Source organism: Anomalospiza imberbis, chromosome 3 (genome assembly GCF_031753505.1).
Source record: "Anomalospiza imberbis isolate Cuckoo-Finch-1a 21T00152 chromosome 3, ASM3175350v1, whole genome shotgun sequence".
Lineage (NCBI taxonomy): Eukaryota > Metazoa > Chordata > Aves > Passeriformes > Viduidae > Anomalospiza > Anomalospiza imberbis.
In genome coordinates, this window is record NC_089683.1 from 3,305,556 (window position 1) to 3,319,731 (window position 14,176).

Below are 14,176 nucleotides of genomic sequence, written 5' to 3' on the forward strand. Positions count from 1 at the left end.
CCAACCAGCTGAGATGAAAACTGCACCAGGATGGATTTGACCTCCAAATCAGAGTGGAGACAGCTGGGCACCCCTGCGAGTTAAATCCCACCTTTAATCACTGATCAGGCTTACCCAGTGCAGTCTCTAGGAAGGGACCTGGCAGGCCTTGCTAAAACTTAAATGTTGAGTAGATGCACCCAAATCTGCCTAAGCTGAGAGTGGTCCAAGGAGGGAGAAAAGTTCATAGTGATCCTGCAACCACAAGATCCACCAGTGCCTTCCAATGCACTGTCACATCCTGGGAAGTCCTGCAACTCCAGCTCTCCTGCAATGCCTGGCACCTGGAAGGAGCAGGGAGGTTGCACAAACACGCTCCAGCCTGGCCTTTCCTAATCCTGGAGCACACGGTTCTGCAACTGCAACACATCTTCCATCTTCCTGGGCATGGGGGAGGGAAGCAGGAATGTTTTCTAAGGTGGTAAAAGCCCAGAAGACAAATCCACACTCCAGAAGAACCCATCAAGGAATGGGAACAGAGTCAGAGGCTTCCCAATGACCTTCCAGTTGTTGGGCATGATTGTGGCCCAGATCAAGTGGCAGGGATGCAACCACTGCCCAGGTCAGGTGCAAGATGAGCAAAGGCCAGATCATTCCCAGGACACTGTTTGGGTTCTGTCATCCTCTTTTGGGAGGCTGAGAGGATGGATCAGTGGGGTTCAGAGCTGATCCCTTCATTTTCCTGCATAGGGGCATCCATGAAGGTCGTTGGAGCCTCTGGAACCACCAGGCCATAGAGGCACAGTCAGAGGCTGTCACCTCTCCAGGCCAGCACTGAAGAGGATGAGAATCACGGAATCCCGGAATCACAAAAGATCCTGATTTGGAAGGGACGCACAAGGATCATCAAGTCGAACTCCTAGCCCTGCACAGACAACCAGCAATCCCACCCTGTTCATTCCTGAGAGTGTTGTCCAAATGCTCCTGGAGCTCCGGCAGCTGTGGGGCCATGCCCATTCCCTGGGTAGCCTCTTCAGTGCCCAAACACCCTCTGGGGAAGAACCTTTTCCTGATACCCACTCTGAAAGGACATGTGGGACATGGACTCTGCTGAGAGTTCCACCAGACTGTGCTGAGAGCTGTGGCAAAGGAGACCAAGGGATGCTGCTTTCTCTAAGCCATATGTCCTACGTCTTCTGTGTGTACACACACACACAAAAAAAAAAAAATGTATAAAATCATAAAATCATGGAATACAAGAATGGCTTGTGTTGGAAGAGACCTCAAAACTCCTCTCCTTCCACCCCCTGCCATGGGCAGGGACACCTTTCACTAGACCAGGTTTCTTTCTGATATTTAATCTAAATCTACCCTCTCTTAGTTTAAAACAATTACACTTTGTCCTATCATGACTGGCCTTGCTAAAAAGTTTGAACTAATTTTTCTTATATATATACACAAGGATCCCTTATACATATATATATATATATATATATATATATATATATGTGTCACATCTCCTGTATGTGTATATATTTATATATATATATATATATATATATATATATATATATATTTGTGAGCATTTATATTAATTATATGTTTATATTTATATATGTTTTTATTTATGTATGTATGTTTGGAATTTCCAGTAAATGAGAGGGGTAGAGTTGGGAGTACCTATTTTTCTTTTATATATATTATATATATATATATATATATATATAAACACATATATATGTGTGTGCGTGTATTTTTTATTATTTTAATTTTTTTTTAATCTACATTAATATGAGGGGAAGAGTTGGAAATGTCTGAGTGGTGTCAATTACAACCATTTGAAGCTCTAGACAAGAAGTCTGGCCCTGAGAGGAGAAAATCAAGTAGCTGGTCCCAGGTCAGGGGTGCTGAGGAGCCTCTTTTAAACTCAGGTTTTTGGCAGCCTCCCTGAATTTTGGCCGAGGCCCAGATGGGCAGTGTGGAGATTTTTCCTTCAACAGGGAAGCAAATCCAGCCTTTCCCACTCCAGCTTAATGGGAAAAAAAGCCCACAAGCCATGCTTTGTTTATCAAAACAAATAAAATGGGGGTGGTGGTGGTGGTGATGGCGGGTGGTGTCGGAGGATTTTTGGTGCCCCAGCCGGTCAGGGGTCGGTGGGACCTGGCATCCCTTGATACCCGATCCCACTCCCTGGGATGCCGGGAGGAGCAGCGGGATCGTGACTCAGCCCCACATGAGCCGGTTTCCTTCCTGCACCGCCAAGCCTGGGCTTCTGATGTTTTGTTTGCCGTGGAGCTCTGGGGGCCAAGTGGGAGCTCCTGGAAATCAAAGGGAAAGAAACAACATCTCGGGCTGGCTGAGGCGGGGTGCGGCGTCCTGGCTAGATGGGACACGGGGGAATTCCAAGGGCTCAGGGAAGAGGAGTGGGAGGCAGTGGAGAAGGGCACAGGTCAAGGCTCCAGCACAGGCTTCTTGTCCCAAAATTCTCCCTGAACGCAGCAGTGCTCCCTGGATGCCCTTCAGCCCCTCATGAGCTCCTCAAGCTTGGAGGAGGAAGAACAGGGCTTTTCCCTCTCACTTTTCTTCTCAGGTTGTCCTTCAGTCCTCTCTTGGACCCACTGGGTGGGGAATGGGACCTCCAGCAATCCCTTTTGGATTGAGATGGGAGTGGAAGGCAGCTCAGCTCTCATTAATCACCTTGGACAAGAGGTTGCCAGATTTTGTCTAATTTCAGATTTCTCTCTGTTGATGCCGAAGAAAAAACTCTCCATGAAAAGCTGTTCAATGTCAGGACTCATCCATACCAGGTGATCACATCCAAAGCCTCACCAGGAATGTCCTCACTGCCCGTGTCCTGGGCCTGGAGCAGGACTTGTGGCCTGGGCATGGCTGTGCTGGGATCTGGTGTAATTTCAGTGGGAATGGTAACACTTGAGGGCTGGGAGTCCTCCCTGTCCTAGTTTCTTGACCAGTCTAAGTCTAGTGCAGATCTCTCCATGTTCCTTCCATCATCCAGAGGTGGCCCTGGACATGTACCAACCCTCAGGCAGTGCACAGGTTCTAGCTTGAGCCTTGGGGATGTTGCCAGAAGGGTGTTAGGATAGCACAGCTACAAGCCGAAGGGGAGGCTCTGGCCAACAATGGATTCCACTTATTCATTGCAAAAAGTATGGAGAAAATCCATGTTTTCCTCATTCCCTCCATACCCACTGCACAACTTCCTCCTTCTACCCAGCCATCCAGGCTGCCAGATCCAACTCTGCCACTGTCCTCCCTCTGCCAGCATCTCCGATTCCCTGTATGACAGAGGTGAGCAGGATAACCCTGATCCCCAGCCATGGGGGCTGCCTTGGGCTCTGGCCTCGAAGGGGCTCACCTGAAGGTTGAGGAGAAATCCTAACTGGGCCTGGATCTGCCCCAGGTGGGCAACAGGGGTGACACGTGGGGTTCAGCCACGGTGACCCTGGATTGATGATGAGCCTGATCCCACAGTGCTGAGCATGCACTATCCATCCTCAGGCTCTTCTCCCCAGATCCATCCTATCTTTGCCTTGGCACATTCCCAAGCAGGCAGAGACCCCAGCCTGCCCACAGCCCTCCTTGTTCCCCGTCATCCTCCTCGCCCGTTTTCCTATTCCCAGCATTTACCCTGCTGCACGTAGCCCTGGGGGAGCCAGAGGATTGTACACAGAGGGAGAAGTTATTTTTCCTTGACATAAACATCCAAGCCTTTCCTCGGCCCCTTCTCTTGAAACGTGGAGGTAGGACCTGGACTCATAACATCCGGCAGGAGGGGTTGGCCTTATCTGCCAGGAAACACTCAGCTCCGGATACATCCTCCCCTGCTCCCGGCACCCCAAGCAGCTCCCATTGGCAGTGCTGGGCAGGAAACCACTCAGCAGCTTGTCTCATTCCCTCCTCTGGAGAGATGGGAGGGAGGGTCTGATCCTGCCCTCCCCGCCATGGGGTGCAGCAGGGTTCGGAGTCAGGGTGGGGTGGGGAAAAAAAAGGGATGGAGGGGGAAGGTGAGCAAAAAGGGGGCAAAAGGGGATTTAGGACGTGGGGATTTGGGGAAGTTGGCCGTGTTGAGAGTCTCTCTAGGCTCTGTCGCTGATTTGAAGGGTGAGCTCAGTCCAATTACTTCACCCCTTCTCTGCCTCTATTTCCCTCACCTGGTTCTGCTTTGAAAAATCAGGGAAAATTGTTGTCTCCCAGCTGATTTCGTAGCAGGATCCAGATCCCTCAAATGGGGCAGGGACCCCTTGTGCTAAAGGCAGCGCAAGCACTTGGTGCTGTTCAAATTCTGGGGAAGAGACAGGTCATGTCCCAGCACTGGTTGGAAAAAGGGTGGGAGGGAAGGAAGAATTACCTCTGGTTTACAGACAGGGAAACTGAGGCATGGAACATCCCTGTGGCTGTTTGTCACCAGGGCCCACCCCTGTCCAGTGGCACTGGGACAAGCAGAGAGAGGGCAGAGGAGTCACCACCTGCTCAAGGGATGCAAGGGAAATTACCCAGGGCATGACACGCACGGCAGGCAGCTCCTGGCCAGCCCAAACTCCAGCTATCCGGGAAGGTGACCTCATCCCTGCTCCCAATGCCTGGCACCACGACCTGCACAGCCACAGGGCCAAGGACTGGCCAAGGCCACTGGACACCGGGGGCAGAGGGCTCACACCCTACTCACCTTGTGGCAAGGAGATACCCCTGTCCTGACCCAAGCTGATGCCCCCAAGCAGGAGCCCAAATGTGGTGTGAGGCTGTTTTATCCCTTCCTGCAGCCCTGATTTGATTTTCCTGCTAGTTCTCAGGCTGGGGACAGCAGGCCACAAACCACAAGACTCTTCAGCATGCACAGAGACAGGCATGGGCTCCTGGATTAGGGATGGGGAAGGAGGAGAAAAATGCCGAGGACTGATACAGAACAAGTCCTGCTTGGGGTGGAGACCCCCTCAATATCCATAAACAACGATGGCCAGCAGTCTTCCATATGGATGCCCACCTTCCAAGCAAAACTATTCCTTCCCACCTCTGCCAGCCACTTATTTTCCATCTGCTTCCTGCAGCAATGCCCTGCATCCCAAAAAATTGCGGTGGGTAGAGGGGATTGACCCATAATATCTCATTTTCCATCCCCCCAGAGAAGGGGTGGTGCTCCTGAATTTCATCTCAGCTGCAGTGTCCTGGAGGTGGGAGCCGGCTGCTCCCAGCTCTGGGTGTGTGCCCGGATCCGGCCGTGGCTCCCAGGGAGCCGCACCTCGCCTTGGCTGCGGCTCCCAACGCCCTCGGGGGGCCCCAGCTCCCGGTTGGGGCCTGTAGCTGTTCCTGGCGTGCAGAGAGCACAGGGACAAGCTCCCACCTCTCCTCACGTGGCTCTGGGTAGAGCAAGTGGGGACAGGCTTGGCTGGCGGGGCTCTGCGTTCATCCGGGCACAATGGGCTTCTTGGGCATGGGGTGTGTGGAGAAACCCCTTTTCCTGGGGAAATCAGACTCTGGGAGCTGCTGGGAGCTCTTAGAGAGGGGTTTGCTTCCAGCAGCCCTGCATGGGATGAAAGCAAGGAGGGGAAAAGGCTTAAAGGGTGGTGCAGCTGATCCCATCATTGCTCAGGGCATGGGAATATGGAGAAGGACCAGTGGGGCCAATGTCCTGGAGAAAGGGTCCTATAGGGTGAGAATGTGACATCCCAGATCAGGCTGGTGGCAGTACCCAGAGCTGAATTTCTGGGCGGGGCTGGGACAGCTAAGCTTCCTCCCCAGGGTAGTTTCACTGTTCTCAGCTGCCTCTTGGGCCTGGGACACCATAGGGATTGCAGGGAGAGATGGAGAAGGGAAAAGCAGGACTTCTCCAGCCCCACTCTTGCTCCTGGCATGGTCCCATGTGAGTCAGTGCAGCTGGGCAGAGAGGCCAAACAGGATCCTGGCACCTCCCTCCCTCCAGCTCCAAAATCCTCTTGGAAGAGTCACATTTGGGCTGAGCCACCCCAGTCAGGGAGCCACCACAGTATCAGAGGCTGGCAGGACACACAGAGGCATCCATTCCTTTTCCCCTAAAAGGAAAGGCCAAGGGTGGGTTTGGATGCCTGAGAGATGGAAGAAGGAAGAGGCAGGATGGGAGAGCTGAATCCAGGGGATACAACTGGGAGATAAAGGAGAGCAGGACAGTGTTCTGTTGGTCATGTTGGTGCCTCCCCAAATACTCACACAGCCTCCAACTTCTGGGACCATGGGCTTCGTGGATCAGTGATGCCATTTATGGGAGACAAGGGACAGGACTTGGTTGGGTGGGGTTGGGTGGCCTCTGAAGACCCCTCCCAGCCACCACGCAGAGGTGGCATCACAAAGGGCACAAAGAAACTTGCTCCTCCACTTTTTGGGGGCCAAGCAGGAGGACGCAGCCTGGGAGGACACTGCTTTGGGAGATATTTACCCTGCCTTGGATCTCCAGAGGTCCCTTCCAGCCCTAACAACTCTGGGATTCTCTGTGCACAGCTTAGCCTCAAGGACAGCAGGGACACAGCCTGATTTAATATCTGGCAAGAGCAGGCTAGGATGTTTTTTCCAGGGACAATAACATGGATTAAGCTTTTCTCTTTGCTGGCCAGGCCTGAAGACCATCACTCAACATCACCTTCACATGCCTCCCCAAATTTGACCACACATTTCTGAGGCCTCATTGCCTCGATCTGCACCTGAAATGACGACCCTTCTCAAGGTCTCCACACTGTGGAGCACCTTAAAAGGTGAATTACCCAAACTGTGAAAGAAAAGAGAACCTTAAATGTGACTAAAACCCACGCTCCTGGCACTGGTACTCGCTCCATAAATTGGCAACATCATCTGTGCTCACCAAGACACCAAAGGCAAAGCTCGTGACTTCACTGTAATATGGAAACAGGATTACAAAGATCATATCTGAGAGATGGCAAAAGCAGGGTCAAGGCCAGCACAGTGACCTGACCCCTGAGATACTCCATGAAAAGTGAGGGTAAGCACCCATCATGCTCTGAGTCTGTTTGTTAGAAAGCAATCCACAATTTGTAAAGATAACCACAGATCTTTGTTTTATTTATAAAAAAATGGTAGTAGAAAAATTTGGCTGAAAATACCAACAACAACGATGACAACAAAAATATAAAAAAATAGCACTTGCACGGGAAATGTTTCTGTTTTGAAAACTGTTGTCAATAGCGACAGCAATTTAAATCATCAAACAATCATCATATAAAAACATATTTATTTAAATTAAATATTTTATGCAAACTCGTATCTACACTCATTCAAAATGCATAGAGTCACACAAAAGAGATGGAATGTATTAGCTTAAAAACCGGCAAACTTTTGGTTTTTTTTTTTTTTTAAGTTTTCTTTGCAATTATTAATAATACATTTTGGGGACTGAAACCAGGAAATCATAACCACGTTACTAACTAATCATTACCAAGTGCCATACAGTAAACACTAAGATTAATCATGTCATATAACTGATTTAAAATAAAGCTTCATCTTTATGGAAAGGAAGAGAACTCAAGCAATACAAAATCTGAGGTGGGGGGGCGGGAGGAATAATGGAAGGAATAAATCAATGTACAGCTTTTTTACAAGCAATAGAATGCCAGAGTTAGGAGAGGCATTGGGCACTGTGGCTCCAAACATGGAGCCTTCCCCTTCAAAGGATGTTTGACAAAAAAAAGTGTCTGCTACATCATCACCTCTTGGCCAAAATGTTAATCCCAGGTCCTGCTCCCAGGGGTGGATGCCGGCTGGATCCTGCCTTTCCAAGCCCTGATCTTACCCCACTCCAGAACTGGCTCAGCACTCTCAGGGCTGGCTACCCCTCTCCTGGCTGGTGTCCCAACCCCTCTGGGGTGTCCCGAGGGATGAAGCCCCCAGTCCATGCTCTGGGGCAGGGATGGGGGCTTTAATCCCCATCGGAGTGGTCAGGCAGGTCAGGGTGGTCAGGCTGCAACGCCGCCACCAGAACCCAAACACAGCTCATGGACCTTCACCAAAATCTTCCCTTCTCCCATCCCTGCCTTTCCCCCTTCCAGGGGGAATTCAGACCTGATGTTTGTGGGGTGCTGCTGCATTCCTGACTCCAAAGCAGAGCTGGGGATGCCTCAGAATGAAGGGCAGCCTTCCTGTGCTCCCAGGAGAATCCCTGCTTTGGAAGAGGGACTTGGCCAAAGCGCTTTGGCGTTGGGATGTGCCCCCTGGCCATGGTCGGAGCAGAGCAATCCAGGCTTTGCACGGTGGTGACCCAACAACCCACATCCTTTACCTACAGCACTGAGGAGGCTCCAGGGCCCTGTGGTTCAGACTCGGTCACCCCGAGGGCCCGCGGGCGATGTCCCCAGGGAGCAACGCCTCGGAACAGTATCAGGTCCTTCCTCGGCCGGTCCAGGCGGCTCCGGCTGGGCTCCTAAGAGACGCTGTAGTTGTTGTAGTAGGTGGCCGTGGCATCGGCCAGGACGGAGATGAGGCTGTTCTCAGAGCTGTGGGAGCTGCTGGACACCGGGACGTGCCCGCTGGCCAAGGCCCCGCCGTGGTGGTCACCGTGGCTGGGGTTGTTGAGATATTGGTCAAACTCATTGCGGTCCATCTCCCCCAGCAGCTCTGCTTGGCTCAGCTGGTCCAAGGTGTCGAAGCCGTGGTGGTCGGGTGGTGGGGAGAGCTGGCCCAGGTGGGCATGGAGGCTAGGAGGGGGCAGGGAGGGGAAGGTGGGTGTGTAGTAGCTGGGAGGAGGAGGAGGAGGAAGGGAAGGGCAGCTGGAGGCCGGGGGGATCATGCAGGTGGCCGGCTGTGGCATGGGGCTGAGCGGGTGGTGGCCGCACGGCAGGGAGCCGCCCGCGTACTCCGGGGAGAAGGTGGCACCGGTGAGGTGGGAGCGGTGATGCTCCTCGGGACAAGGCGAGGAGAAGAAGCTCTGCTCAGGGTCTATGGCATCCAGAGGGGACATCTCCGGCGGGGTGGGCAGCCCGTAGGGGTAGGTGTCCACGCTGGTGCTGCTGCCGCTGCCTGGAGCCTCCCGGTACCCCCGCACAGCCGGCAGCCCTGGGCGGGGCGGGTACTCACCCGGGCCCTCTTTGTCCCCACCAGCCCGGCTGCAGGTCCGCTTTTCTGGCACAGAGTTCTGGTCCCGTGTCAGGCTGCCCAGCAGAAAGCCGTGATCCACCCGCTTCCCGATGCGCTTGACCTGCTTCTTCCGACGGGGCCGGTACTTGTAGTTGGGATAATCTTGCATGTGCTTCACCCGCAGCCGCTCGGCCTCCTCCACGTAGGGACGCTTCTGCGACAGGCTCAGCGCCTTCCAGGACTTCCCTGAAACGGAGGACACACTCCCTTAGCACCACTGCCTCCCAAGGGTGCCCAATAATCCACCTGGCCCACTCAGAGGACACATCCCAAAAACCCCACCGGGGGATGTGGCAGCAGCGGGTGGGAGAAGAAGGGAGGAATTGAGGCTGCTATAGGGTCTCTGTCTCCCTTTATCCCAAGTTGCCACACAAGGTGAGTTTAAGGTTAGAAAATAAATCCAGGCAGATGAACTCTCCCAGCTCCATGGGCTGTGGAGAAGGGACAGCCAAGGCTTTGCCTGGCTGAGCAGAGGTCAGGACGTGCTGTCCTTTAAAGTGTCCCAGCTTGTGCCCTTGCCAGGACTTGCACCAGGGCACAAGGAGACCTGGGCACTGTGACAGCTGGTCTGGATGGTGGAAGGTGTCCCTGCCCATGGATTAGATGGTTTTTAAGGTCCCTTCCAAACCATTCCATGATTCTGTAATCCTATGACCTCGTGTCTCCCTGTTTGAGATAAAATGTCCCCAACACACAGCACAGAGAAGCAGCATTGGGTGGGGGGGTTTATCCCACAGTGAGGCTGTCCCAGGCTGCTCCTCAGGGTAAGGGGGATAAATGAGGATACACATCAAAGCCTTTGATGCCTTCCCATGGTCTGAGACAGCAGAAATAACACTAATAAGCTGAGATGCTGCATGGCAAAGCAGCGAGGAGAAAACCCAAACCACCAAAGAAAACACCACAGAACTGTCCAGGGAAACACAAACTTTGGATAAGAGGTTGGGCAGCAAAGCTGTGTTGCAATTCGGGCAGCTCTTTCTCAGGCTGTCTGGGCTGATAATTTTGCCCTCTTGGTTTCACATCAAAATGGGGATTGAGAGGAAGGGAGAAATAGTGGATGGGGAGTGGGAAACAAATGTGCGCTCGAAATGGGTTGTGATCCCCCAAAAGTAACAGCAGAAATACACACACCCACCCCAGCCATGTAATACTGGCACAAAGTGGCACAACAAGAACAGGCCAGGGAAATTTGGGGGTCCCTCCTTGCACAGCAGGGCAGCACCCTCAGGGATTGCAGCAGATGGGTGGCAGGGTGCCTGTCCCCTGGGATGCAGGACACCATCAGGCTTTGCACCATGAGGAGTGGCTGCACACCTGGGACGGTTCTAGGGTGAGCACCCCGTGGGTGACAGGGTGGGTGCACGGTGCTGCTCCTGGGGTGCAGAACTCCATCAGGTATTGCAGCCCCAGGGTGCTGCACCCGGGCTGGCTTTGCACCCCAAAAACAGCCAGGAAGGTGTAGATGTGCCCCCCTCTGTGTGCTAGACCAGGTCCCAACATGGGCAGGATTGGCACCCCCAGGGATGGCCAGCAGTGCTGGCATTCCCAGTCCGGGACTCTGGATCTGGATGGGATGTGCACCCCGGGATGACTGGGTGGGTGCATGATGTCCATCCTGGGGCACTGGATCCGAATGGGATTTGCACTCCAGGAATGGCCGGAGAGTGCTTGCATCCCCTCCCCAGGGCACTAAATCCGGACGGGGTTTTCACTACAGGCACCGAAGGTGGGGGTGCCTGGGGACCAAGCCCGGAGCGCTGGATCCGAGCAGGGTGTGCATCCCATACCCGGGTGGGTGCGTGGGTGCCTCTCCTGGGCCACGGGATCCGGGCAGGATTTGCACTCCCGGGAATGCCCTGGTGGACTCATGGGTACCGAATCCGGACAAGGTTTGCACCCGCAGGGATCTCCGGTGGGTGCCCCTGGGCACTGAGTCCCGACAGGATTTGCACCTGGATGGCCGGGTGTGTGCCCGGGTGCTCACCCCGGGGCACCGGATCCGCACAGGGTTTGCACCCCCGTGGATGCCCGGGTGGGTCCCCGACCTCCCCCCGCGCGTCACCCCCCAAACCCGCGCCCGCCGCGCTCCTCACCGAGCATCTTGCTGAGCTCCGCGTTGTGCAGGTCGGGGTTCTGCACCGCCAGCCGCTTCCTCTCGTCCTTCGCCCACACCATGAACGCGTTCATGGGCCGGCGGATGCGGCTCTCGGAGCCCTTCTCGCCCTGCGACGCTCGGGGGGGTGGCCCTGGGGACAGCCCCTCGCCCGCGTCCCCCTCCAGCCGCTCCGGCCAGGGGAATGTGCTGAGCAGCGCAGCCATGCCCCCCCCCCCGGCCCCCCCGGCCCGCCGCGCTGCCCTCGGGGTCCCCGCGCAGTCCCAGCCTCCTGCCCGGCCTCTCCCGTATTTATGAGCTCCTTGGAAAAAGCCTCCTCCAATGACACCGAAGGGACTCGCTGCTCCTCCTTGTTTGCAAACTCCTCAGCCCCGGCCGGGATGGTGCTGGGAGAAAACTTCTCCCCACCCTCTGCCCGGCACCCCCCGAGGAAGTAGCACCCCCAACACCCCCCTTTCTCCTTCCCACTCCCCCCTCCCCCTCTTTTATTATTATTTTCCCTTATTTTGCCGCCTGAAAGGGAGTGAGGAGAGAGCTGGAGATGTCCCGCCCCCAAACAGCCCCGCTGCCCCCCTGCACCTCAGAGACCTTCAAACTTTAAAGGCTGAGGGGTAACACAGAGAGAGGAGAAAAGGGCACTGAAAACTTGGAAAGAAAAGGGAAATGGCACTGAAAGGAAGATCCCACTGGGGTGCAAAAGGCCTCTCCCCAGGCTTTGACAAGCTGCAGGAACTCTGTTTGCCAAGGGAAATCGAGGCATGGATCCCACAGGCAGGGACAGCTTTTCCCCACTTCTCCTGCTTTAACCACCAGCCCAGGCTGTGCTTTGCCCACCCCATGTGGGTTTTCAACCCACATTTCCAGGTCCCCTTGTATGTGATGATGGAAACCAGGACACAATGAACCTGCTGGTGGGGGCTTGTCCAGCCGGTTCGACTCCTAAGGGAGCTTTTAGGGGAAAACAAGGCAGGGATGGGGCTGGGCACAGCTCAAAGAGGTTGAAACATCTCCAGTCGGTCCCCGCTGCCCATCCCTGGACTCTGGGAGACAAAGGATCTTTTCCTTGCTGCTGCTTTTCAAGGAGTGCTACCCCAGTCCAAAAAGGCTGGATGGGATGGAAGTCCCAAAGCCACACAACGGTGTTCACAAGGGTGGGAAAGTCATCCAAGCAGCATTCCTCTCACTAGGACAAAGGATCTCTCGGAAGGTGATGGCACGGAAAATCCCCAGCCGGCTGCCCTTTCCCGGCTCATCCCTGCAGCCTGCCCTGGGGAATGTATTTGGTGGATGGATTCCGGTATGGTTTTGACCCGCGGACATGGGGCTGCAGGGCTGCAGCGGCTCCGCTTTGACTGACCGTGGGTTTCCTCTCCGCGCTGCCAGAAAAGCAGCGGGACGGGGTGCGGGATGGGCGGGCGTTTCCTGGGGCTGGCCAAGGCTGCCCCATCTGACCCCAAGGCAGGGGGGAAAACCCCGGCGCAGATCCCAGGCCGGGGAGCTCGGGCAGGTTTCCCACATGCCTGGGTGTTCCTATTGACTCTTGTCAGATTAGGAGTGATGGAGAGAGCTCATGTCAATGTGAGCCGGGCAGGATCCGCCTGGGCTTCCTGGTCTCTCCCTTCCCTCTGCATAGGAGTGCGATGGCTCTGGTTTCTTGTGGATTGCAGCGATTTTAGGGTCAGGAGAGCTGGAATGTGCCAATTTCTCTCGCAGCAGAAGCAGCAACTGCCCTCCCCGAGCTTTTCCCCAGGACCTAACTAAAACCCTGCGAAATCAACAACATTTTCCAAAGGAACTGATTAAATCTATTAAGCTATTTACAAGTGGGCTCCATCAGAGCTGCGTTATCTGGGAATACAACAGGAAGGCAACTTCTCTTAAATCTAAAAGGCGCAGGAGATTTCCTGGTCTCGGGACAGATTTATAAACCCTTTCCACACACACACACACACACACACACGGAGGAGTTGCCTTTTATCTGGGGTTTGGAGCCGGGCACGCTCCTGGGGACAGCTTGTTCTGTCCTAGCAGCTCCAGATCTCTCCCAGAGTCCTGTCTCAAGCCTTGAAGTGCTGGGATGGGGCAGGGAGGGAGGATGTCAAACTCTCCACCCTGCCCTGCACAGGTCTCTTGGGTGTATTTTGCAGGCTGGAGCTGCTGCAGAGGTTGGCAGCGAGAATTTGTGAAGAAAACCTGGAACATCCTTAATTCTGTTTAGTTCCCTTTAGGAAGGGTGGAAGTGCCCTGTAAAAGAGGCTGCCCGGGGTTGCAAGGTTTTATTTTGAATAGGATGGTACTTTGGGTATGGTGAATATGTTGCATGGCTCACTGTTACTTTTTAACCCTCAGGATGCTCAGGACCTGGATATCATGAATATAAAAACACCTCTGTGGAGGCCCCAGAGGCAAGGAATTTTTAGTGGTAGCAGCAGAATTTCTCTTCCTGGGAAAAGGAAAGAGATGGATGAATTCCAGTTGATGCCTTTTACAGGACTGCTTCCACCTTGGCCTGTGTTTCCACATTTTGCAGGATGGGTGGATAGGTTTGAGAGGACAAAACCCTGAGCAAGGACAGGACTTGCACCCACCTCCTGCCCCTGTTGCTGAAGCCTGGAAGCTCTCGGAGCACTCTCTCTGGGTGTTCCTGATCCTCATTATTCCCTCCACATCCTGGGAATAACATTTGACCTCCCAAAGGTATCACAGGGGTCAACTCGTGGCTTTTCAGAACCTCCTGAGACACAATCTGGGGCTCCTGTGTGGTTACAGCACAAAGAAATCCAGCAGAATATTCCTCGTTTGGATTTCCTCCCTTCCCAGGGCCCCCACACAGAATTTTAAGTGCAAACACTGCTACTATTATTAATAACCATTTTCCCCCCCTTTCTCCCCCTCTCCTGCAGCACCTGGCATTCTGATGGCATTAGTAAGGAGGGTTTCATTCTGCAA

General features: G+C 54.0%; 1 protein-coding gene across 1 annotated transcript; it reads right to left on the reverse strand.

Moving 5' to 3' along the window:
* Positions 1-7,013: 7,013 nt before the first annotated feature.
* On the reverse strand, positions 7,014-11,500 carry SOX7 (SRY-box transcription factor 7). Its single transcript, XM_068183154.1, has 2 exons — positions 11,208-11,500; positions 7,014-9,297 (listed from the first exon to the last, which is right to left on the reverse strand). The coding sequence occupies exons 1-2, from the start codon at positions 11,431-11,433 to the stop codon at positions 8,399-8,401; spliced, it is 1,125 nt and encodes a 374-aa protein (XP_068039255.1). The 5' UTR covers positions 11,434-11,500; the 3' UTR covers positions 7,014-8,398.
* Between the last annotated feature and the right edge of the window lie 2,676 nt (positions 11,501-14,176).

Bases quoted from the DNA above. Each gene is read 5' to 3' on its own strand.
- SOX7 (XM_068183154.1), bottom strand. From the start codon at position 11,433: ATGGCTGCGCTGCTCAGCACATTCCCCTGGCCGGAGCGGCTGGAGGGG. The intron at 9,298-11,207 runs GTGAGGAGCGCG...CCTCCGTTTCAG, and splicing joins GGAGCTCAGCAAGATGCTCG to GGAAGTCCTGGAAGGCGCTG.